This window comes from Orcinus orca, chromosome 2, assembly GCF_937001465.1.
Source record: "Orcinus orca chromosome 2, mOrcOrc1.1, whole genome shotgun sequence".
Classification (NCBI taxonomy): Eukaryota; Metazoa; Chordata; class Mammalia; order Artiodactyla; family Delphinidae; genus Orcinus; species Orcinus orca.
This window is the reverse complement of record NC_064560.1, coordinates 138328620-138355410: the sequence shown is the minus strand read 5'-3', so window position 1 is coordinate 138355410 and position 26791 is coordinate 138328620. Positions and strand designations below refer to the sequence as shown.

General features: G+C 40.1%; 1 protein-coding gene across 5 annotated transcripts in view; it reads right to left on the bottom strand.

Moving 5' to 3' along the window:
* The window catches only part of PSMA6 (proteasome 20S subunit alpha 6), a 32874-nt gene that overhangs the window by 2854 nt on the left and 3229 nt on the right, over positions 1-26791 (bottom strand). Inside the window, exons 1-5 of one of the 5 annotated variants that reach the window (XM_004269968.3) lie at positions 18476-18642; positions 4675-4769; positions 4132-4213; positions 3247-3402; positions 810-988 (exon numbers count right to left, since the gene is read on the bottom strand). In XM_004269968.3, the coding sequence (XP_004270016.1) occupies positions 810-988; positions 3247-3402; positions 4132-4213; positions 4675-4769; positions 18476-18551 (588 nt within the window). In that variant the 5' untranslated portion in view covers positions 18552-18642. Of the gene's footprint in view, positions 1-809; positions 989-3246; positions 3403-4131; positions 4214-4674; positions 4770-15942; positions 16010-17865; positions 17891-18217; positions 18358-18475; positions 18643-26791 lie in introns of those variants that run through there. The other 4 variants (XM_033428375.2, XM_049705953.1, XM_033428374.1 and 1 more) reach the window with 4 other exon arrangements.

The following is a 26791-nucleotide window of genomic DNA, read 5'->3' as shown; positions in this document are numbered from 1 at the left end:
AGAAACATTTGAACAGTGCCTCCCAGATGAGAACTAGCTTATTTCCTGTTAGTGTATGATAATACTGCCAACCAAACACAAAGGTATTAGATGGTAATTCTTCCTTTCTTGTTTATCAGAATCATGTTGTTAGTCTTTAGAATTGCTGTATCCCTGACCCTCCTTTCCACAATCCACTAAAATTCTGTTTTTAACTTCTTGGCAGTAAATAAGAAACTTCTTTAGTCTACGGTTACTAAATATTTGTGTAAGGATTTTCTCTTGTCCTGTCAATTTAAAACTTCCCAATCATAATGAACAATCCCCTCAAGAACCCTGCATAAAAGAGCTCTACTTCTGTGTCCCAGATATAATTTCTCTGCCAAGTCATCCTGTGAGCATATTCTTTTACTGTGAAGATGTCTGCTTCCTTGAAAATTTGGTGTGTGGCTGCTTTTCCTTTAGGACCATAAGAGCAGCATTACTGACTCAACTTTTTCACTTCTGCTTCCAGTTAGCGTAAGCCTAATTTGAATCACAACCATGCAGGTCTTTGGACTTGGTCTTGACTCCTATTCTTAGTTATAGTTTCCCATTTTATATGTGTTTTGTTGAAAGCAGTTTCAAATACATTATGAAATGAGATGGGGAATTAGATGAATAAAAGCAGTCCTCACTGTTCCCATGTGACATCGATTTTACTATTAACCTGACAAATTTGGATATCATGACATAACCCAGGAATAGCCTATACAGATTGTCAATTCTGCAATGATCCTCATTATTCTATATCGCATAAAAAAAAGGTCAGTTCCTTTCGGCTAACTTACTTCCACTGTCTGTTCAAATGTCCAATCAAATTTCTTCTTCACTTTTTTTTCAAGGAAGCTGGTTGACTCGGTTTGTTTAACTCCTGCTGCAGTGGCTTTAAACCCACAGTAGTAACCTGCAGGATCACACTTGTACACCTGAGGGCCTTGTTCTTCATCTATACCGATTAAAATCATACCTAAACAGAAAGAAAGACCCTCATTAAATATCTTATGTCTTTATACAACAAGATTTCTTCTCTCTTGGTATTGCCACATAGCTGTTGTTAATCATTACTCTGGCCGTCTATTTTAAGTTTTTTTTTTTTCCTGAGAACAGTTTTAATGGGTGACAGTAAATGCTCAATAAACGTGGAAATTAAATGTTACAGAAAAGGCAACTCATGAAAGCAAAGAAAATCAGGTTAGCCAATTCCACCATTCTTTAAAAATATTTTTTAAAGGATGTGTTTTGTTTTAAGAAAACTAATAAAACATAGGTTATCACCACAGATAAATAAGGTAACAAATTTCTATTATCCAAAAGGTTTTATCACGGATTTTTTAAAGGTTTTAATGATCACAAATGTAATTTACAATTTTCTAATCCTTGCTATTACCCAAAGCACGTTCCTTTGAACCCTAATCCCTCAAGACGTTAACTGGTCAAATAAATTTGGAAAATATACTTTTCACATACTTCTTTTAGAAAAAATAATATACAAAAGCATATTAGATGTTCTAAAATCTTCTGCTGTAGGCTGACCTACTTTAGCTCAGTAGTTCTTCAGTTTATTTGACCAAGAAATACTTTTTCTTGTATAATTATGTTATTATAATGACATACAATTAAAATAAACAACCACCACCAAACTTCTTTCTACTCAGCAGAGCAGGTAACAAAGTATTTAAAGAATGGCTTAACCCCATTTGAACCTTTTTTATATAGTGTCTTCTTACAAGATTTGGTATTATTCAATGACTCTATTCACATTTATAGATGTTTTATAGAGTCTAGTAATGAGGAATTTTGAAGCTTATTTTATTGATAAACACTATGACAGTGATCAGCTATCCATTTTATTCTAATGTTATGTTACCCTGTAATTTTCTTTACATTTTATACTTGAGCTGTGATACAAAGTACAAGGGCACCACCAAAGAGAGGTCCACTTAATTCTCTGAGGGGGAAAAAAAGAAACACTTCTTTACTTCAGGGTCTTGCAAAATGAGCAGGTTTAAAAGATAAGGAAATGAAGGGCAACAAGGCAAAAGGAACATGAAAGGTCAGGGCACACCCAAGGAATGACAAAAGATCCATGTATTACAGGAGCTTCAGGTGAAAGAGAAATGCAGAGCTTCAGGTCCAAGAGGCAACTTGGGAGTAAACTGTAAGGGGCCTTGCACATCGTATTAACAACAAAACAACAAAATTTGATTTTAGAATGATAACTCATGTAGGAATATGGAACAGACTAGGAAAGAGTAAGGAGGAAGAAAGGCAGTAAATTAGGTGGCAGAGGCAAAAGACAATGAAAAAGTGACAGAGGAGATGGAAGGGACATATTCTAAGGTAAAGCTTGATGACTAAACAGATGACCAGGGAAGGTGAGATGGGGGTAGAACAGAAGTTGAGGATGAGAGTAGGAAAAGAGCAACGATTTCAAGTTTGAAGTATCTGTGGGACATGAAGGAAGAGACTGGGCTAAAGCTAATGAGGGAGTGACTGGCATACAGGTAGTAAACGAAGCCATCAAAGTGGATGAGATCACCCAGTAGAACAAAGAGGAGAGAAGGACCAAGGAGAGAAACCCGATGAGCAACAACATTTAAGGGACCAGTAGAAGACGATAAGCTAAGGAAACTGAGGAGAAGAGTATCATTGAAGAAATCAAGGGAGAATATTTAAGTGACAGGTCAAAAATAGGGTCAGATGCTAAAGAAAAATCATTACACTGACTGCTTTAATTCTCATAAATGAATGACACAATGTCAGGAACAAACGTTGAATTTTTCAGGCTAATTTATTACATTAAATCTCAGATCAGTAAAGCTTATTCCTCTCCAAATAAAATTTTACTTGTTTTTTAAAGAAGAAATTTATTCTAAATACATGAATCACAGGCATATATATGTGAGCCTGATTCTTTAGGGTGGTCCAAAGAAACAACTACATTGTTAAGATGCCTAATTTAAGCATTTCCATCGAACTAGTAATCTAGAATTGCAGTAGAACCTCCATTACAAAAGCCTAATAGCATCTAAAGTTTAAAGGTAGTGCCTAAAATACTGTTGTGAAACCTATCCTTCCATCACTGATTTATTATAAAGATTTCCTCACCTTTTATAACTTCCAAACCACATGTTATTTACTGAAATAACTTTCTTTATGCATGTTTGCTAAAAAAAAAAAAATCATAATTCATCAATTATTTGGGAGACTTCTTTGCATACTTACAACAACCAAGAGGCCTCATTTCAGCATTCTGTGTGTAGACCTGAGAAATATCAGCAATTCTTTTACACAGCATGTCCACAGGAATCTCGTAACCATACTTGTATTTCCAATTAGCTGCTTCATAGCGTGCCCTCTGTACCTGGGATCTGCTGTCAGCTTAGAGCATAAAAAACAAAGGTTTACTTCTTTAGAAGGAAAGAATGAACCTCAATTCAGGTAATTTTTCCCAATATATACATATATCTCCATTATGACTTAAGGAAAACAGAAGTGGTCCACTATGGCTTTTCCTCCCACCAACGTATAATGAATGACTCAGCAATAAGTATGTGACAAAAAAGGAAAAAAGTTTAAAAAATGAAGTTCTATATCCAGCACTGCACTTTTATGCTGAGCCCTTCATCAGCTGTCAAAATAGTTTCTAAAAGTGTCTAATAACTCCCCAAAGACCAGGTTTTAAGGAAAGAAAATAATATTTCTCTCAATCTTTTTTTGGTGGGCTTGAATTTTCCCTTGATTTCAGAAAATAAAAACCCAATGTTATTTTTATAATCCTCACCTCCTTCTAACCAGTGTCACTATCACCAGGTTTGAGATATACTGACTTATGTCCCCTTAAATTACTAACCATATCTGAAATAAATCATCTATGAGAGGGGCCTCAGCTCAGTTTCCCTGACTGTAGCATAGAGGTCTAATTCTATTATACTTATGGTTTCAAAAAAGCTCACAATACTCCGAAGATATTGATACTAGCCTTGGAAGACTGCAAATCTACTCATATCACCTGAAAATCAGACACTAAAGGAAGCTTTTAAAATTAATACAAAACTCAAAAATAATCTGAAGAAAATAAAAAATCTAAGTAGGTATTAAGTCAATCACCTGTCATTCCTGTCATCACGCAGCCGATGTTTTCGGTTATCTTGAATAAGTGAGTCACTGTACTGGAATCCAATAATTTGTCCTAATGAACAAAATAAATCAAGATAATTTTAAAAATCACAGGTCTCTGTGTAGTGACAAAAAAATATTATGGAATGATAACAATGAACTATATAATAAATGTCTTCTGCTCATTTTACAGTTAAAAGCAATAAAAAATGGGGGCAGGGGCACAACTCTGTTTTCCTTTTTCAGATGATATGTTTCCTGTGGGCAAGAATTATAGCTCACCAAAGAGTGTTTTGAGGTCCCTGAAGACAAAAGACCTAGAAATCCCAATGTGCTTATAATCATACCACAAAGTTCAACTTGTCAATTCTGTCTACTCAGTTAAATTGTCAATTCTTCTTGGATGACAGACAGGAAAGCAGGGTCAAAGTAAAAACAATGTTAACATATATAATAATATACCCTTGTACAAACTCATGAAACATTCTTGCATTATATTCTGCAACAATTGGCTATCTTGGCAGTACTACTTACAGGTACTTTCTTCTGTGTGACAATTACTGCACAGTCTTTCCCTCTGACAGCTACTGATGTAAGGCCACCCTGGTTAATAGCCTTAAAAGCATATTCTGGAAAATAGAACAGTTTTTTTTAAGAAGTGAAATAAATGATCATAGATTCATACAATGGAATAACAAATAGTTATTAAAAATAAAGAGCTTTATGAACTAACATGGAATGCCATCCAATACATGCAAAGTCAAAATAATAATGATAATAATAAATGGTAATTAAACCAACTCCACTTCTTTCCATTTTGATCATTTTCATCAGGTACAAATACCAAATTTCCAATAAACATTTAATTAAGTTTTATTATATCAAATCTTTATCAATTACATTTTATCATTTAAAAAGTTTGTTTTGTAGCCATTATTTCTACCAAGTCTGGTTTCCCTGGGTCAAATTTAGGTGATCTAAATTTTCTCAAGATTTACTATTTCTGTTAACTTTTGGTCAATAACTAATTGACTGTATGCAGTTTTAACTGCTGTTAGATTACTTTGCCTTTTTTTCCCCCCTACCAAATTGAAATCTTCTGGATCATGTTATTTGCAATTTTCATGTTACCTACACTATAGGATTCTTTAGTTTATCTATAACAAATTTCAGCTTGTGCACTTCTCTAGCTGCTGTCAAATCATTCCCATGTTAAAACAGCTGAACTGAAGTGGTTTATAAAAACAAACTACTATGGCACCATGTGGTTTAGCTGATAATGACTGCCTGTGGAGAGTAGAATTACAGATGAGACTATCCCTTTCTATGTTGTATATTTCTGTAATATTTAAACTTAATATAAACATATATTTTGTAATTTGGAAAAGAGCAACAAAAATTAATATATGCTCACTGTAGAAAATATAAAGGATAATGTAAAAGAAAAAAATTACTCACTACTCCAATTGTTATCTACATTTGATGCATAATAGATGCTTTTACTCTGTGCGCCAGGTCTGAGGCCTGGTCTTATTTGGTTCAAAAAGCCACTGGTGATGAAGATCATCTGAGGAAGATACTACCTATGACACCAAAGAATTTCCTTTAATAGGAGCTGTGATAAAAATCCTTTGCCAAATATTTCTAAGTGGCCACATATTGAAGAGAACAAAAGAGTAAAAAGACTCTAGAAAAATCACCTCAAAGAAAATCCTCAGATCTAACTTACATTTAACTAGCTAATTACAACAGCTTGTTTTTACCATCCCATTACACCACAAACAACTTCTAAAATATAATGTTTCATAATGCTTCTCAGTTCTGTTTCTCATACGGTCAATAAAGCCTCTACCAGATCAACCCTCCACAGGTAAACTATAAACTCTAGACAAAACTACCCAAAGACACCAGAAAGAGGCCAAAAGAGGCAGATTCCAAAGAGGGAGGCAACGCTTGAAGATGGCAATGGACTGGGGTGAGCTCCCCATTTTCATGACTTAAGCTTGCATGCAGGTCCCAGTCAGGGGTAAACACCCACAGAAAACTCTGTCCTTTTGGCCTGAAGAGCTAGGGAACAGCTTGGGGGAGTAACCAACCACAGCTGCTGGAAAATGAGGAAGAGAAAGGAGAGAGCCAGAGGAGAGCCCCAACTTCTACGTTGCCCAAATCTCTAGCTGATTCCATAACCACACACGCAAAAGACAGACTCCAAGCAGCCTAGCTAGGATAAAAGAATTGAGATTTAAGCTGCCACCCAAATTAACCGCCTGCTAGAACAAATTAACGCTCTTTGGAGGAATATAACAGAATCCAGTCTTCACAACCTAACATTCACAAATGCCCAGGATATAATCCAGAATTACTCAACATACCAAAAAAGAAACCAAACCAAACCAAACAAAACATAGTTAAACATGATCTACTTAGAAGAGACCAACCCTGAGATGACCCAGATGTTGTATTAGCAGGCAAAGTTATTAAAAGTATGTTCAATGACATAATGAAAAATATTCAAGATGAAATAAGAAATCTCAGTAAATTACAAAAGAACCAAATAGAAATTACAGAACTGAAAAATACAATATCTGAAATTTAAAAATCCACCAAGTGAACTTAACTGCAGAATGGAGATACATGAAAATGAACCAAACTATCCCTCTTTTTTTTTTTTTTTTGGCCATGCTGCACGGCATGCAGGATCTTAGTTCCCAGACCAGGGATTGAACCTGAGCCCCCTGCAGTGGAAGCACAGAGTCCTAACCACTGGACCACCAAGGAATTCCCTATCCAATTTTAAACAAGAGAAAACAGATTTAACAAGTCTGTGAGTCAACATCAAAAGGTATAATGTGTAACTGGAGTCCCATACGGACAGGAAAGCACGAGAACCCCCCCTCCACCAAAAAAAAAATCTTTAGAAATAATGGCTAAAATGCTCCAAATTTGGAAAAAGACATAAAATTTCATACTGAAGAACCAGCAAACTCCAAGCAGGATAAATACAAAGAAAACCACACCTGTGCACTCATTATAGTCAAATTCCTGAAAACCAAAAGCAGAGAAAATTTTGAAAAACAGAGAAAAAGAACAGATTATACACAAGAGAACAATGATTTGAATTCCATGATTGCACCTGAAGACAGTGGAACATCCTTAACGTGTGGAAAGAAAAATCATCAATTCAGAATTCTATATCCAACAAAAACATCCTTCAAGAATGAAAGTAAAATAAAGATACTTTCAGACTTGCAACAAAAACACTAAAAGAAGTTCTTCGAGCTGAAGGAAAATGATACCAAAAGAAAACTCCAATCTTTAGAAATGAGGAATATCAAAAAATGGTAAATATCTGGATAAATATAAAAGAGTATTTTATTCTCTTTAATTCTTTAAAAATACCTAACAAGGGCTTCCCTGGTGGCGCAGTGGTTAAGAATCCACCTGACAATGCAAGAGACACGGGTTCAAGCCCTGGTCGGGGAAGATCCCACATGCTGCGGAGCAACTAAGCCCGTGCACCACAACTACTGAGGCTGTGCTCTAGAGCCCACAAGCCACAACTACTGAGCCTGCATGCCACAACTACTGAAGCCCATGTGCCTAGAGCCCATGCTCTGCAACAAGAGAAACCACCGCAATGAGAAGCCCACACACTGCAATGAAGAGTAGCCCCCACTTGCCCCAACTAGAGAAAAGCCCTCGCGCAGCAATGAAGACCCAACACAGCCAAAAATAAATAAATAAATAGATCTATTTTATTTATATATATATATATATATAAATACTTAACAAAAGTTACATTTGTGGAGTTTATGAAATATGTACATGTATTACTTATAAAAAAGAAAGGGAGTAAATGGACTTTCAATGTTTCAAGGCTTGCACATTTTATGTGAAATGAGAAGTATTAACTGGGAGAAGTTAAGCATGTATATTATATTCCTTAGAACAACACTAAAGGATGCTAAGAAGTAGCCAAAAGGCTAATAGATTAAAATGAAATTCTAAAAACTGTTCAAATAATTGAAAAGGAGGCAAGGGAGGAGGTACTGGGGAACAAATAAACAAACAAACAAAACAAAGACAAACAGAAATAAATAAAATAGTAAATTTAAATCTAACCATGTCAACAACTGCATTAAATGCTAATGGATGAGGGGACTTCCCTGGTGGCGCAGTGGTTAAGAATCTGCCTGCCAATGCAGGGGACACGGGTTCAAGCCCTGGTCCAGGAAGATCCCACATGCCGTGGAGCAACTAAGCCCGTGCGCCACAACTACTGAGCCCACATGCCACAACTACTGAAGCCCGTGTGCCTAGAGGCCATGCTCCGCAACAAGAAAAGCCACCACAATGAGAAGCCTGCACACCGCAACAACGAATAGCCCCCACTCGCCCTAACTAGAGAAAGCCCACGCGCAGCAACAAAGACCCAATGCAGTCATAAATACATAAATAAATAAATGCTAATGGATGAAATACTCCAATTAAAAGAAACTGACAGATGTAGAGAACAAATGTATGGACACCAAGCGGGAAAAGCGGAGCGGGAGAGTGGTGGTGGTGGGATGAACTGGGAGATTGGGATTGACATACATGCACTATTATGTATAAAATAAATAATAAGAACCTGCTGTATAAAAAATAAATGAATATGTAAAATTCAAATAAAAAAATTTTAAGATTAAAAAAAGCAGAAACTGTCAGAATGGATAGAAAAGCAAGACTCAAATATATGCTGCCTACTGGAGACACACTTTAATAAATGGATGAAAAAACGTATACCACGTAAAAGTAAGCATCAGAAAGTTGGAGGGACTATATTAATATCAGATAAAGTAGACTTCAAGACAAAGAGTATTATCAGAAATAAAGAGGAACATTTCAAAATGATAGAAGAATCAATTCATAAGAAGACATAACACTCATAAATGTATACACACCTTTTAAGACTACTTCAAAATACATGAAAGGAAGATTGACCAAATTAAAAAAAGAAATGGACAATCACACCCAGTTAAAGATTTTAACACTGGCACTCAGCAACCGCTAGAAACAAACACCAAAAAAGTAGACATACATGATATGAACTACACCATCAACCACCCTGACCTAGGTGGTATCTGTAGAATACTACTGGCAATAACTGAAAAATATACAGGCACATGGTATTAACAGTACATGGTACATTTACCAAGACAGACCATATGTTAGGCCATAAAATAAGTCTCAATTTTTAAAGTGCTGAAATCCCTATACTTAGGGAAAATTTTAAATTTGAAAATTTAAAACCACACTTCTAAATAATCCATGCATCAAAGAAGTAATCACCAGGGACATTTTTAAATATTTTGAACTGAATGGTAATAAAAATGTATCAAAACTTGTAGGATGCAGCAAAAGTGTTCAGAAGGAATTTTACTGCTATGGTGGACAGATCCTAAGGTGGCCTCCCCTCCACTACCTGCCTCCTGGTATTCACATCTCTGTGTAATCCCCTCCCCTGAGTGTGGGCAAGATCTCTTAACTTCCTTCTAACAAACTAAATATGGCAAAGGTGATGGGATGGCACTCTACTGATTACAGTATATAGACTCCACCTTGCTAGCAGACTCACTCTTGAGATTCTTCCTGCTGGCATGATAAGTAGCTATGGGGCAAGAACCACCGGTGGCCTCTGGTGAACAGCCAGAAGGTAGTTGGGGCCCTCAGTCCTACACTGCAAACCTAAGTTTCCACTTTAAGAAGCTAGAAAAGGGCAAAGTAAACCCAGATTAGAAGAAAAGAAATAATAAAGATCAGAAATCAATGAAATAGACAAAAAAGAGAACATGAGCAAAGTCAAAAATTGATTCTTTGAACAAAAAACAATAAACCAACGGGACTTCCCTGGCAGTCCAGTGGTTAAGACTCTGCACTCCCAATGCAGGGGGCATGGGTTCAATCCCTGGTCAGGGAACTAAGATCTCACGTACCGCAAGGTGCGGCCAAACCAAAAACCAAAAAAAACCCAACAAAATTATAAGCCTTTTGGTATGTTGAAAAACGGTCCCCAAATGATATCCATGTCCTAATCCCTGGAACCTGCAAATACTACCATATATAGCCAAGGGGAAAAAAAAAAAAAAAGAGAGAAATCTTTGCACATGTGATTAAGTTAATCTTGAGATGGGGAGATTATCCTGGTGGGCCCTAAATGCATTCCTATTAAGAGACAGAGGGAAACTTTATACACACAGAGGAGAAGGTGCTATGAAGAGGGAGCAGACAGATTTGAAAATGCTGGTCTTGAAGATCAGAGTGATGCAGCCGCAAGCCAAGAAATGCTGGCAGCCTCTTGAAGTGGACGAGACAAGGAACGCATTCTTCCCTAGAGCCTCCAGAGAAAGCATGGCCCTGCTCGACAGCTAGATGTTGGTCTGGTGATACAGATTTCAGACTTCGGGCCTCCAGAACTGTGAGAGAATAAATTCTGTTGTGTTAAGCCTCCAAGTTTGTGGTGATTTGTTACAGCAGCCACAGGAAACTCACACAAACCTCTAGCCAGACTAACTAAGAAAATAAGAGAATACAAATGACCAGTTACCAGGAATAAAAGAAGAGTTATCACTACATATTATAGAGATAAGGAAACATTAGGGACAATCACTTCTATACAGATATATATCTGGGTTACCATCCTTGATCTCACCTGATTTCAGTTCCACATTTTCAACTCCTTGCTGTGTTATTACCTGATTGTTCGGAACACAATTCTGGCCTAAAAAGTATTCCATCTATGGTTATACAGGGCTATTAGTTTGCAATTTTTACCATCTCTCCTCTTACACTGTACTTTTTGCTTAGAGACCTTGACCCTTCCCACACCCATGTCTGCTGCTTCAGGTCCTCTCTGGACTGCCCTATCACTCTTACTTCCTTCCACCTAGCCAATGCCTGCCCTTCCCCTCAAGCCTCTTCCATTTCCCATGGACACTTTCTCTGATTGTCCTAGAAGGGACTCTTCAACCCTTTCTCTGAATTCCCATAGTATTTCCTATCTCACCAGTAATTTTAGCATTTTCAAATGTGTATTTCCCCCTCCATCACCAAAATGGATAGTCAAAGAAAGCAGGAACCAAGGAATTTTAAAATTACACTTGCAACCAGTAGACACTAAGTCAAAGGTTGGCCATGGACCCAATCCAGCTTACTCAAACTGGTTTAGAATACACAGTTTTCTAGAAAGATTTTAATTAACTAAAAGTCTGATAAAATAAAATCAGGGTTTAGTTTTTCTTAGAAAAAAAAAATTCTGGTATCTTTTGACCCTCATTCCCACATAGCAACTGTCCTGCAGAGGAAAAATCATCTAGGGTTGGCATGTGTTTTGCAGTTTTTCACAGTTCCCATCACTCCTCCTCCTATCTCACCAGCCGGTTTCACTCATGTGCATTACTTATTCGGTCTGCTTAAATAATGCAAAAGATAAAAGGCCACAAAAGAAAGAGCTACAGCCCTCACCATACAATAAAATTTTTTCCCACAAAAAAAAATTTTTTTTACACATAGAAAATGTTTCTCAATAGACAATGTGCCTATGAATTAGCCAGTATTCATTAAAGGAGTAGAAAATGTTTCTCAATAGACAATGTGCCTATGAATTAGCCAGGATTCATTAAAGGAGTCCTAGTCCTCTCTCCCTCTCTGTATAGAGTAGTGCTGTCCAGCAGAACTTTCTGTGATGATGGCAGTGTTCTACATTTGCACTGTCCAATATAATAGCCATTAGCCACATGTGGCTACTGAGCACTTGAAATATGGCTAGTGCAATGAAGGAACTGAATTTTAAATTTAATTTAAAGTTCTTAGTTAAGAATATCATTCCTGGGACTTCCCTGGTGGCGCAGTGGTTAATCCACCTGCCAATGCAGGGGACACAGGTTCGGGCCCTGGTCCGGGAAGATCACACGTGCCGCGGAGCAACTAAGCCCGTGCGCCACAACTGCTGAGCCTACATTCTGGAGCCCATGAGCCACAACTACTGAGCCTGCGTGCTGCAACTACCGAGGCCCATGTGGCCAAGAGCCTGTGCTCCACAACAAGAGAAGCCACCGCACTGAGTAGCCCGTGCACTGCAACGAAGACCCAACACAGCCAAATCAATCAATCAATCAATCAATCAATCAATCAATCCTGCTCTTCATCTCCTACTTTCCAGTCTCCTTCACTGCTTCCATCTCTTCAGCTGACTCCTTAAATACTGGTATCCCCCAGAATTCTATCATTTCTCCCTATCACTAGATGATTTTATCCTATATAATCACCACTAACTATGTCATCTTTAGCTCTGAACCCACATTTGCAAATGCCTATTTCTCCCACAGGCATGGCTGAAATTAAACTCCTCTTCTCTATAAACCTCCTTCTTTTTTTATAGTCCTTATCTCAAATTACTAACCACTCAAGTTTTCAAGCTGGGTACCATTTCTGACTCTTCACTTCTGTCTCATCAGAGAAATGTCCACTCGTATCTAGGATTTGCTTTAAAACAGTCCAGCAGAGATGGGAAAAGCATATGGGAAAACAAGATTGATAAAATGCTGACAACCGCTGAAGTGGGATTATGGATACATGTGGGTCATTTTACTATTCTACCTACTTTGGTTTGAAATTTTCCATAATAAAATTTTTAAAAATAAAACTCAAGGGATTCCCTGGTGGTGCAGTGGTTGAGAGTCCGCCTGCCAATGCAGGGGACACAGGTTCGTGCCCCGGTCCGGGAAGATCCCACATGCCGCAGAGTGGCTGGGCCCGTGAGCCATGGCCACTGAGCCTGCGCGTCCGGAGCCTGTGCTCCGCAACGGGAGAGGCCACAACAGTGAGAGGCCCGTGTGCCGCAAAAAAAATAAAAAAATAAAACTCAAGAATCTCCCCTTCTCCAGCCTTTCTCTCTCAATACCTTACTTCACTCATTAGGGCTTATATGGATTACTGAACAAGCCTCTCCAAAGTGGTCTTCCTGTCATCTGTCCCTTTCTACTCTAGTTCTACACTCAACTCTTCTATTTTACTTAATAATTTTGTCGTTCTTAAAGATTTCTGCCGGCTATGTCCAAAACCTATGGGACAAAGTCCAAACTCTAGAATGGCATCCAAATCTCTTCAAAATTTTGCTACAATCTACTCTTCCAGTTATCACTGTCTGTTCCAACCACACTGACTGACCAATACACTGGTCTCACTGAATATCCTTATCTAATCTCCATGTAGATCAATTTATATTCTCTGAGGAAACTTTCCTGGCTCTCCCTGTGAGTGTCACTTCCAAAAGTACCCTTTTTTGCACAGATATTTTAGTACTTACCATGGTGCACTGCACTGTAATTTTCAATAAAATTTTGTGTAAATGAATCCCCATTATAACACTACCACCAGCATAAAATAAATAAGCTACAAAAACACATATTGTACAGCACAGGGAATATAGCCAATATTTTATAATAACTATAAATGGGGTATAACCATTAAAAATTGTGAATTACCATGCTGTACACCTGAAACTTATATGATATTGTTCGCCAACTATACCTCAATTTAAAAAAATTTTTAATTAAAACAATTTTAATTTAAATAATACCACCATAAAATATGTATGTTACAATAATTTCCACAAAAATGGAAACTGCCAAGTAAAGAATCTAGAGACAATAACTAAAAGGTATCTTCTAAAGAAACACTGGGAGAGTAAAAAGTAATGTCACAGTTTATAGCAGAGGTGAGCACGAAGCCCAATTAAGAGAAAATAGTTCATAGGCAGCATTTAAAAGGCATGTTTAGTTTTTAAAAGTCAGAATTCACATGTCAGAAATAATAATTAAACACTTTATCTCCATTACTAAAGATTTGTGTTTTTGGATAAAATTTCAGAAACTTACAAAACTAGCAAGCACTGTTATGTTAATCTCAGTAATCTGTTATTGAATGTCCAAGATTATGCAGGAAAATGACAGCCCATTTCTCATTTTTTAAATGGGAAAAACTATAATGAATTTATTATTTTAAATGGGAAAGATTATAATGGATTTAAGTTACATATTAAATTTCTTAATTAGTAACTTAAATACATAGTATATTACCTATTATACATGTATTAGATTGAACCACACGAAAGAGCTATTTTTATAGGTAAAAACCAGTCAAACACCAGCAGTTTCACAAGGTTCAACCTAACAACAAACAGGTTAGAATGAAAACTGCTTCCTTGATTACAAATAAAATGGTTAGTAAACAGTTGTTTGTATATAGAGACCTCTTTTCCACAGTAATCTCTTACACACTCTGCTTCCTCCTCTACAATCTTCCTCAACACTTTCCCAACTTTTCCAGGACTCCGTATAACACTAGGAAAAAACAGGGGCTAAATAAAAGGTACTGTGACAAAATGTTCAGGACAAGCACACAATGCCCGACAATGGCTCACAGTATGAGCTGCTCAGTGTGATGCTAGCGACAACAGCGATGCACATCCCATTTATGGACGCTCATTTCGAAGCATCTACAGGTGATTCTGAAATTCTGCCAATTATAGGAACGTAACTCAAGATTTATCCCATCCATAATTTTGTCTAAAATGCTGAACTGAGATGGAAACTAAATTTTTGGTGCTCAGCATGATGCAGGGTATACGGAAATAGAAATGTTGTACACATGAAACTTAATGTTATAAGCCAATATTACCCCAATAAAACACAAATCTAAAATTAAAAAAAAAGAGAGAGAGAATGCAGCCCTAATGACACCTTAATTTTCAGCCTATGTGACCCTAAGCCTACCAGACTTCTAACTTACAACACTGGGAAAAAAATAGACGTTTAAAAACAAACAAAAACCTGTACTGAATTTTGGAAAATATGAGTTTTTCCCATATAAACATGGGCTGGAAAAATAATGTATGGTCCATACATTCTTCAAAGTTTGGTTATCAAAAAAATAAGAGATATTCTACTGGGGAAAGGCAGGTATTCTGCAGGATACGTCTACATTCAATTTGAATGCTGTATGACTAGAAACTTTTTGTTAAGATTTTTTGAAACTGCCATTCTGTCTTTCCCTAACCTTGTAACTTAAGCAGGAAGTGTGTCTCATTTCACAGTGTCTCCAAATATTACACTCCTTAAAATGGTGATGTTCAAGCAGATGGGGTCATTAGAAATCTTGGCGTTTGTGTGTGTGTCGGGGGAGGAGGATATGAGGTTGAAACATAGCAGTGTTTGATCCCATTATTTTTGTGTAGTTTTAATATGTATGTATTTATGAATATATATACACGTATGTATTCATATACACATTTAATTTCAAATCAGATTCAAGAGGCCATGAGAAGTCTGGGTTGAGAAACACTACTTTAAAACAAGAATTTTTTTTTAACAGCAAAAGAAGCAAACAGTAAGTACTCCTCAATCCACTTATTTGTGAAACTCCTGATTCCATTTTTATCAGCCACTTGTTTCTTCCTGACAGTATCCCTCACAGAAACATTTTACTGAGCACTTACTATGTGACAGACACAGTACTTTACATCTATTAGCTCATTAAATCCTTAGAGACCTATAAGGTAAGTGGAATTATTATCTCTATTTTACATATGTATAAAGTTTTCCTAGTTGGTGTGGAGCAAGGACTCCCCAGGAATCCTGGCTTCAGTACACAGTACCACTTCCAGATTAGAAAACTGTCCTCTCCAGTCTGTCTCTACCAGACCATTTCTTTCCTTTCCTTATCAGCATGCTCCCTTCTTAGAAGCAACCAAGCAGTGCTCACTTTCATCTGGGAGGCAATTCAAGTGACTGCTCCTACCTCCCTTGCCAGGCATATCCAGCAAAAGACCTGCAAGCAGAAGAGAGGCCTGAAAGTAGTCAGGCTTATGGGCCTTCGTTTCCCCAGTGATAAGTGCTCTGTATATAGCGCCACAGTTTTTCTACACACACACACACACACACACACACACACACACACACACACACACACACACACACACACACACACACACACACACACACACTACCCCTAGAATACATTCACTGAGAGAAAATTTTCAAGGCACAGGTAACAATCAAAAATCTTTCTCTCTACTCCTTGGGAACAAACACTGCCAACAGTTCGTTTATGATTATAGTTAGCATTGTCACTTTAAATTTATACCTCTATTTTTTAAAATTTATCAACGTTAGACTACATTTATCTTTTGAACTCCAACTACGGAAGATGAGGAGCATACTCGCCTTTCCATTCCCTTGTCATCTCTCCATTTTTCTTATATTATTTTTCCACTGTTATGGTTAACAATTTGCACTTTATAATTCTTATACGTTTTGTCTTTGGCAGATTCTAAAGTTTATAAACTAATAAACAGTACTTACAACATTATGACAATGTACATATATTTCACTAGAGAATCAAGCATGGATGGACAATGAAAGAAGAAAATAGAGCTACTAATTTAATAGACCAAAAATAAAATAAGCCAAAGAATCAAACAAAAAATAACATTTACTGAGGACTTAATACTGTGCTAAGCACTCTACATGTATCATTTTATTTAATCCTCAAAACAACCATATAAGGAAGGAATTATTAGGCCAACTTTGCAAACAGAAACTAAGGCTAAAGTTATATCACTTGCCCTGGTGAGCTAGTATGGAGGAGAGCAGGAATTTGAATCCAGGTATGGCTCCAGGGCCTGAACTCTTCACCACTACGCTGCTTGCTCCTACTAACTATTCTTTCACTTTCCTTTTCCTAGCAATGTCTAATTAGTGCCCTGCATAGCAGAGGGAGTGTGTTATACAACAAGACAGAGCTTAAAATTATTCTGTCTAGATATTTAACTTGTTTTGAACTACATGTTCTATTCTGAATCTTTTAAAACCATTAAAATGACACTATATTCAGCCTCTCTACTCACCAAATCTGGGAAGCTTTAAAGCCTACGCTTTACGGCTAGATTTCACAATATAGTATACAAAAGCAAAGTGTAGGTCTAAGTGACTTTTCCTGTTTGCATATTAAAAACCATGAAATAGAACATTCAAAGCATAGTCTAACATAGAAAAAAATCTTTAAAACTCAGGAATGAAACTTTAAAAATGAAACTTCCTTGAAGATACAGTTATCATCTCTGTTCTATCTTAGGTCATATTTTTCAATTGGGGATGAGTTAAGGGGTTACTGAATTAACCAATATGATGTTGTTTCTTGCTACGTTATATCCAGTATAGAGCCATATAGTAGACTACTTTCATTCCAAGTTATCTTTATTTCTAAAATTTACAGGTGAAGAGAACCTCATTTATAGGCCAACTCTCTCCTTATGATTTCCAAGCACAGACGATTTTATCACTGTCCTCGCCAAAGCACTGAGGTACTAAATTCACTCAAAAATGAAACCATCACCGGCCAGTTGTAAATCAGGTTCTCCTGATACTGAATTCTCCAGGGCAAGGGGTTAAGGGTCCGGGGTTATAATCATTCCCTAAACCCTGACACCTTTTCGATCCAACAAAATATATTACTATACTGAATAACTGTAACTACTTTAGGGTTTATTCCCGTTGAAGCTGTTCAGGAAACAGCTAGTTCACCATACATCATCTACAATTCAGAACCAGCTTTTAAACTATAGTAGCATTCAAACAGATGTGGGTCAAGAGAAGTGCTAGTTTCAAGAGCAGCTCTAGAACTGACAGCCACTCATCCTGTCCACCAGTTTTTCGAAGATATCCTGAACTCTGTAGGTAGTTGTAATTTGGCGCTTTTTATTTTTCTTTTTATCCGTTTGTTTACGTATCTGTCACTCCCTTTAAGCTGTGAATTTCAGTATAGGTGAGGGTGTGACATCTTTGCATCCCCCAGGACCAGCACAGCGTCTGGCACACAGAAGGCTCTGAATGCCTACGCGGAGTTAACCACAGGACCAGGAAGTCCATGCTGCAAACAAAGGAAAACGGAGGGGCGACGTTTTAATTGGAAGGTCAAGGAACCAATTACCCATCAGAGGATTACAGACGTTGGGCCCACTCACGTCAAACAGCCCTACCTTCCTCAACGCTTTACAGTGTCCAGGCAGTGCGGCCGCTTGCCCTGGAGAGCCCGAGGCCTTCAGCCTTCGGGCTCCCATCTCTGCCTGCAGATATCGGTGGGAACATCACGGGACTCGACCTGGCCTCGGCCCTCCTCCCGTCCCAGCTCCGGCCATGCTTCAGCCCGGGACTAAACTCCGGCCGCGGCTTCCTGCTCTAGGCCGTACCATGACAGAGCAATTCGAGTGGGCCAAAGGCAAACCCGGTTCACTCACCTACTTGGTAGAGCCGGCCCTCGGGGGAAAAAATGGTAATGTGGCGGTCAAAACCAGCGCTGGAGCCACGGGACATGGTGCACCACTACTCCAAGAACAATCCTAGGGCCCCGTAGCTCCCGCACCAGGTGTACAAGCCCCTCCGGAAGTTGCAGCGACTGCTTCCGGGGCACTGGCGGGCTTCATCCGTTCTTGCGCCCCGAAGTCACGATTCTAGCGTCAGTTCCCGCGCGCCTGAGAACTCCAAGGCCCCGCCCCTGGTGGAGGGTGGGGAGAGCGGACCAAAGGCTTTCGATGTGCGTATGCGCCAGCCCCGTGTGTGGGCGGCTTTAAAATGGTTGGTGAAGTAAGTTCTCGTTGAGGCGGTTTATAGAGCTTTCATCTAGAGAATGAATTGACTATAGCAAGAACAAAAAAGCTTTCCGGGGCCAGGAGTAGTGAGTTGCCTGTCTGTGGGATCGCGTATTTAACAAGTCTCTCGTTAGTTTTGGCACCTGTATATCCAGCCTGGCTCTGGCTTGCTGGCGTTCTTCTAACCTCTTTACCCAGCCACTTTCCTTCCTGCTACTAGAGGGAGAAATAAATGGATTGCAGCTGCTCCCGCAGCAGCCGTTAATTTCAGGTACAGAAGGGAGCGGGTTCTGCTAGCCACTCCAGAGCAGAGTTTTCTGGCCAGGCAAGATCTTCCTTTGGCCAACAGCCCCCGACAGTTTTGTCTTAAAAGTGGAACTGGGGTTGAAATATAGGTATAATACAGGAATCAGTAGCCTTGATTGATAATGAACAAGAACCGAAGGGAAAGGCTCATAGCAGCCGGCGTTAGATGAACTAATGAGAATAATTCCCAAGCAGGCGAGGTAGCTCCGGAGAACAGCAGGTGGCTTTTGGAACTGTAAAATGTGCCTATTTTGACCTACCTCAAGGCACGCTCCTATTTAGTGAATATAAAATGCAAAACAGATATTAAGCTAGTGTCGCCCGCCCCCTCTGCCCAGTAGTTTGTGTGCCAGGAAGGCCAGGTATACCAAGATTTCTGGCACTTCCATACCAGCTGTAATGAATACTGAAGTAGGGATTCTTACCTCTTTAATGTATTTTCTCTTAAACTCACTTTCCATTTAAAAGAAAAAATTTGGTAAGAGTTTGTTATGGAAGTTCCGATTTCTCAAGAGTGTTTTTTAAAAAATAAACTTCTATTTCATTACTGAAAAAGAAAATTCAAAACTGAAACTCGATTAAGAAAATACTAAGTGCAGACATCATCTCTGGCACACAGGGTACTTTCCAGCTCTGGCTGATTCCCAAGTGTACTGATAAAAGTTGTCCCTTGCTTCTGGTTTAGGTCCCTATCCTCAGCACCAACTCCTCCTGACCTTTTGAGTACTTTTTTTTTCCTCAGACACTGAGCAAGCCTCCTAAACTGTAACTCCTACAGTTTACCTGAAGAGTCATAGATAAAATGAGTTCTCTGTAAGGCTGCTTGGAGGGTGAACTCATTCAACAGCCCCCTCTATGCTGATATTTCCTCAAAACTAGGTCTCTAGCTGGATCCTTCTCTGGTGCTGAGTCTTCTCTAATCGCATATATGACATTTTTCACATTGAGACACATGGTACCTCAAAACCCAGCATGTTTAAAACAGAACACCTGGGGCTTCCCTGGTGACGCAGTGGTTAAGAATCCGCCTGTCTGTGCAGGGGACACAGGTTCGAGCCCTGGTCTGGGAAGATCCCACATGCCGCGGAGCAGCTAAGCCCGTGCACCACAACTGCTGAAGCCCGCGCGCCTAGACACCGAGCTCCGCAACAAGAGAAGCCACCGCAATGAGAAGCCCGTGCACCACAACGAAGAGTAGCCCCTGCTCGCCGCAACTAGAGAAAGCCCGCGCGCAGCAACGAAGACCCAACTCAGCCAAAAATCAATCAATAAAATAAAACAGAATACCTCATTCCATCTCTTTTCTCCCAAGACAGTTCCTGTCCCTCATACCACACTTTCCAAGTCCTCAGAACCAAAACCTTGCAGCAGCCTTCAGTTCCCCAAAACTTCCTATTCTGTCCCCATGTAGTCTTTTTTGTAACACAAGCTTTTTAAAAATTATTATTTATTATATTTTTGGCTGCACAGTAGCATCTCTTCTTGTTGATCCACATTCTTGGAATCATTTTCTTGAGCAAGATCTCATTGGGTTGCTTCTCTGCCCAGATTTCTTTGAGCTCCTGAATCAAAATCAGCCTTGAGCTTAGCTGACCTTGTACCTATCTTTTCAGCCTTGTCTTCCACTTCATCCTCCTATTTCCATTGCAGGGCTACATTCCACAGCACAGCTTTGAGAAGCACTACCTGATATCCTCCTCAGGCTCTCCCCTTCCCCCGCACTCCTGTTCCTCCTGTAAGGACACTCATTCCCATCTCGTCATCTAAGAAGCTCAGGTCCACCAATCTGCCTCTTTTCCCCTATATGCCTAGTGCATACAACTTGAATCTTTTATTAGCCTGAACCAAATGAAATGACCATTTCTGTAGGTCAAAAGCATCAAACATTGGTAATCATATGGTTTACCTTAAAGAGTTGTGTGTAGGGGCTTCACTAAAGACTGACAGGGCAGAGCCTGAATACTTTTTATCTCTGTATTCTCTACCACCCCTGGCATGGGGCTTGGCTCATAAAAGTTCAGTAAATGCCTGTCAAGTTGAACTAAAAACTGTAGAAAGACAGGGAACAATTGAGAAATGCTTTCATAGCTGCCTTTCCTTCCCACGTAGACACAACCCGCTGTGAAGCACCCCTGGGTGTTCCCTGCCATGCAATGATGAGATATTTAAAATCATATACACTTCAGGCTGTGAAAATTATTTCACACATTCAAACAAATTCTGATCCTCCGTTGAGGTTGCATTTAAGCTGGGCCCTAAAAGAGGCATAGGATTTTAGATGGCATATACACATTAATACCCTAAAGGATACTTCCTGGAAGGAGCCGACCTCATTTTCAATACAACACAAACTGAAAGCTAGAATTAGAACATCAGGCTCCTTGAGGGCAGTGGCCACATCTGTTTTGCTCCCCGGTGTACCCTCAGTGCCAAACAGTACCTAGCATGAAGGAGGTGCTCCGATCGTTCACTGAATATGCATTCTCACTGTTTGGGTTTTCTACTATGTTGACCTGTTTTTATTTGAAGAGATTTGTGAATAAGTGAAAAATCCAAATCTCAAAACCTAAAAGGCCAGAGATTTTATATTAGAATTTGAGGTTTTTCCACAAGGCCAATGGATTCCTCCGGGAAATCTTTCAGAAAGACGAACCCCTTGCTGATTCCATTGCTAAGGGAAATCCCCAGGAAGCAGACTTCACGAATATGTGCCTTGGGTACCAAGCAGCAGCTAACCTACTCACCCAGGTGGACTTCCCCCTGGGTTGGGGAGCTTTCACAGAAGTCTGGGGACCAGTGCTCCTGCAGCTTTACCACAAGCCTATGGGGGCAGACTTGCTGTGTCTGTATGGAAAATTTGACCTTCCTCTCTGTTGGGCCACCAAGTTAGACTTTCTGAAATGACTCTCTGGTTTTTTGAAAACTTTTAGAGATGACTTGACATCTCGTGAGTCTTGGAAAATCTCCTGGGGGCCTCCATTTGACAAGGCCCACATTCTCCCCTGGGGGTGGAGGTAGGTGGAAGGTAGGGGTTACCCACAAGGCAAAGGTAAAAACTGGCAGCGTAGATTCCCAGTGACTGCAGACATGCTGAATCACATGGTGTTTAAAGGCAAGATAAGAATTTAGCCCTTAGCTTAAGACGCTCTGCTGGTGGTTTCAGTGAGCCAGGGAATATAAAACTGAAGCTTATCTGTGTTTCCATGTGATATTAGCAGGTGTTGAAACAGTGGTAATAGAGTATCTTAGGAGAGTTAGGATTCCCTGATGTCAAGGGGCCCCAGAGGTCAACTGTGGCCACAACAGAGCTAGGGATGTGGCAGTTCTGTGTGGACAGCAGAAGGGAGGTAGCTCCCTGGTCAGACTTTGAGCCATCAGGTGCCTCCTCAGGGGACTGAGGGCAAGAACCTAGTTCCATTCGTATTTCTCCCTATCTGTATCTTTCTCATACCAATAGAAACCCTAAAGCTCTTCCTGTACCCCAGTAGCTATGGTTGGCTACCTAGGAGTTGTCAATCTGTTTGAGTCTCGGGGAAAAAGAAGAGGGTGATTTCTTTGTACTCCAGTTCTATAATTTATGGGCAAAGGAGAGGGACAAATGGGGCATCAAACGTGGTGTGGGAAGTGCTACCGTGACATATGAGGTACTTGGTTATGCTTCTACTCAAAAGCTCTTCAAACCATATTCCAATAAGGCAACACTCCCCAGCGCTCTCTCCCGTAACACCTAGTGTGGTTCTCTCACCCTCCAATACCAATGGTGGGTTCAATACGGTGTCTATCAACATAGCAGTCATACAGCTATCATTTCCCTGCTACTCCATCCTTTCCTTTCCAGTCAATATAATTCTGCTTCTGGATTCTGTCAGTCATCTCCAATAATGATAATGCTGTCCTTTGATTTGAAAGGGAATAAACTTGTAGCAGCTCAACCCAAAGGACATTTAACTAAATCTCTCCAGGAACCACTTCTAGAGAGCCAAAACCTTTAGCTTTCAGGTCACTCTTGATTTTTAGCTATAACAACTTCAGTATAAAGTTGTTATAGCTAAAACAACTCATAACTTTTGATGTTTCTCTTGTTTTCCCAAACTCCCCCTTAAATGAAAACCCAAGGCTTGACTGATGACTGAGCTCTTGTTTCTGAAAGCCAAGGACTTTGAGAAACACTAAGAATTCTCATGGGTCTCCCCAGAATACTGGAAGAAGCATTGGAAGACCCCAGCTGGCTTGGGCTTAACCGTTGGTGGTTTTTAACATACAACTTCCCCATAAGCATGATAACACAGGAAGCCTTTCATAGCTTGAGAGAACAGCAAATGTTCCAGTGAAAAATAAGATGGGGAAGGGAGGGGCCTGAGTCCTGAACACGGTCAGGCTTTGCTTTGAGTGTCAGAAGCACTGGATTTGAATCTGAGCCTTGCCAGTGCTCAACTGGTGGCCACCACCTCGGTTTCTTCTCTCAAACAGGTGAGCACACTGTACCCACCTTAAAGGCATGGAGGAAAAAAATATTAAGCACAATGAAAATAAGTCACCTACTAATAGACTTTAACTCAGCTTCTCTCTTTGTGAAAGGAGGGGACACTGGTGAATAAAGCCTGGATCGTTGGCTATTTTGTTTTGATCTATCCCTAGTACAGAAGGAAGCCAAGTACTGCACCAGCCTGTACTGCACTCTGCTATTGTTCAGAAGTGAAACTCATTCTGTTTTCTTAACTTAGAAAGCAGCCAATTCTTACTCACCCTATCCTGCATACATGCAGCCTCACCCATGACTGTGGACGGGGATGGGAATCGTAAGCATCAATAAATTCACTGAGGGCTTCCCTGGTGGTGCAGTGGTTGAGAGTCTGTCTGCCGATGCAGGGGACACGGGTTCGTGCCCTGGTCCGGGAAGATCCCACATGCCGCGGAGCGGCTGGGCCCGTGAGCCATGGCCACTGAGCCTGCGCGTCCGGAGCCTGTGCTCCGCAACGGGAGAGGCCACAACAGTGAGAGGCCCGCATACCGCAAAAAAAAAAAAAAGTTCACTGAGATTTTCACACCCATGGTGTATCCCTACATCTTGGTGTCTTTATGAATGTTATTTGACTTTATTCACTCTGCTCACTACCCCCAATCTCACCCCACACCCATTTCAGCCCCCTGATCGGGTGGGGAAAGGGTGGTGCAGAAGTTGGTCAGGCACCGAGAGGATGAGTCAAGAACAGAGAGGAAATAAGACTCAACAGCCTTCCTTTCAGCCTGGAGACACTTCCTCTTCCTTGAGGTTTCCTAATTGGCTTCCTCTAATTCCTGTTTTCTTACCGCAAAATTAAGTCATCTCTGGTGCTCAGAGGAGCCAAGTTCTCTTGAGACAACTGGGGGAGAGAGCAAATGAATGAGGTGTCTGATCATTATAACCAATATTTTCAGGCACTAATTGAGGAACTAGTTCTTGAGAACCCAGGTATTGATGGGAAAGCAAGAGAGTGCTCCAGTGTTATGTTCTACTTGCTTTGAAAGTACTTGATAAACCTCAACTGAGATCCGTGAATTTCACCCAGTGTGCAATTCATCCATCGTGGTGAAACAAAGGCAAGTTTCAAAAATCAACCATAGACAACAGACTAAAACATTTTCAATATTAAAAACTCTGCAATGATGTCTTGCAGGTGCAGAGCAAATTTTATTCCAGTTTTCATGGTCCATGTACAAAATAGATGCCTAATAAATAAATAGTTAATTCATTTAAGATGCGGGGAGGGGCTTAAATGGTATAATTAAAGAGGGTGGCATTGAGAAGTTATCATTATTTCTTGAGGGTCAGTTGAAGCATCAGACACCAAAGAGTATGTTCCTGAGCCGGCACACACACAAAATACCAAGGAGCAAGAGGGGAATTCACTCAAAGGAGAAGTGGGAATCAGAGGTAAAAATCAGGAAGACATTTTCAAACAACTTCTCCAAAATAATTCAACAAACGTTTATTGAGCCTCTTCTAGGGGTAAGCCAGCTGGGCTGGCTGCTCTGGAGACACACAGATGAACCAGATGGAGAAGAAATTTCAGTGGGGAAGAAAAATGCAACCCAAATGAGAGCAATACTAACACGAAGCAGCACATGATATGTAAGGCAGTGTCCAACAAAGCGCTGCAGATGGGAAATGACTTTGGCCAAAGGGAATGCAAGCCACCTGCTGAAAGAAATATATCCGAGCTCAACTTGGGAGGAGAAGCACTCTGACAGGTGTGTTCGCTGTTAGGAACAGTGTGAGTGGCACCATGATGCAACATGGACTCGGGGTGGCAAGAACAGAGAAGCAGAGGAAGAAAAAAAGAGCCTGTGTTCAGTGGCTTAGCTTGACTAGGACACAAAAATGTTCTGGAGTACAAATGCAGGGAGGAGGCCTTGAATGCCAAGGAAAGGAACTTCTGCTCTGGTTGGAAGGCAGTGGGGAGACATTTGACATTTCTGAGTAAGGGAAATGGCATGATTAGAATTATGCTCTCAGAAGATAAACTTGGTGGCAGTATTTATGATGAACTGTAGATGGGGATATCAATCAAGAGGCCATTGCTAATAGAACCAGTGACTGTGAAGGCCTGAGCTGGGGTGGTAGTTACGGAAATGGAAAGGAAAGAAGATGCCGGAGACTTTTTAATAGCTCTCCGCCTATTATAAAAAGTTATACACTATTCATAGCAATTACTGTTTGTAATAGGCAAAAACTAGAAGCTATCCAAATGCCCATCAACAGTAGAATGGATAAATTGTGGTATATTCACACTATAGAACATCACATAATAATGAAAATGAATGATACAATTACATGTGACAACAGAGATGAACCTCCCACAATACTGAATGAAAGAAGCCAGCCACGAAAGAGCACAGCCTGACTGATTCCATTTACATAAAGCACAAAAACAGGCAAAAGGAATCTATACTGTTGGAAGACTGGACAGTGGTTACCTTTGTGGAGGCAAGAAATGATGGAAGTGAGCGCAAGGGGGCATCTGGGTTCTGGTAACAAGCGTGATGAACAGACTGTGATAAAACTACAATCTGACTTTTGTTCTCCCACTCTTCCTTTCATTTTTCCTGCCTCTAGATGAAAACTCGGGTATGCTCCCTTACTTTTCCATTCCTCTTAGATAATATGCAGTGCTACGGTTACTTTAACAAATGCAGTATCGATTCAGAAATTAGAATATCCAGTTCTATACCAATAGATTCCAAACAGCACTGCATCATTTGTATTCTGTCAGCTTAGGTCGGCTTCGCACTAAATCTTCCAGTGGAAAGGGGTGGGGGCATGGTTGACTTGTCCTCCCTAATCACTCCTGGCTCAGCTCCACCCCGACCTCCTTCACACCCTCCACATGCCCCGCCCCAGCCAAGGTGGAGGATGGGCAGTGGAGGATAGGTAAGGGTGGGTGGCTCAATGCTTTCTAGGCCAAGCAGATGTTTATAGCTGGAGTCTCTGGTGAGCCTGACAGATGGTTAAAGCTGATACTTCTCCGCTTGGCCACTCTTCTAAGGCTCTTCAGTGGTTCTCTGCTGAGCCCATCAGTTTTTATATGTAGGTGGCCACTTGCACTCCTTCTTCAACCCCTGGCCATCCCGAAGTTCCCCTCCAGCCCAAGACAGCCTAAGGCAACTCTCTTCCCACCT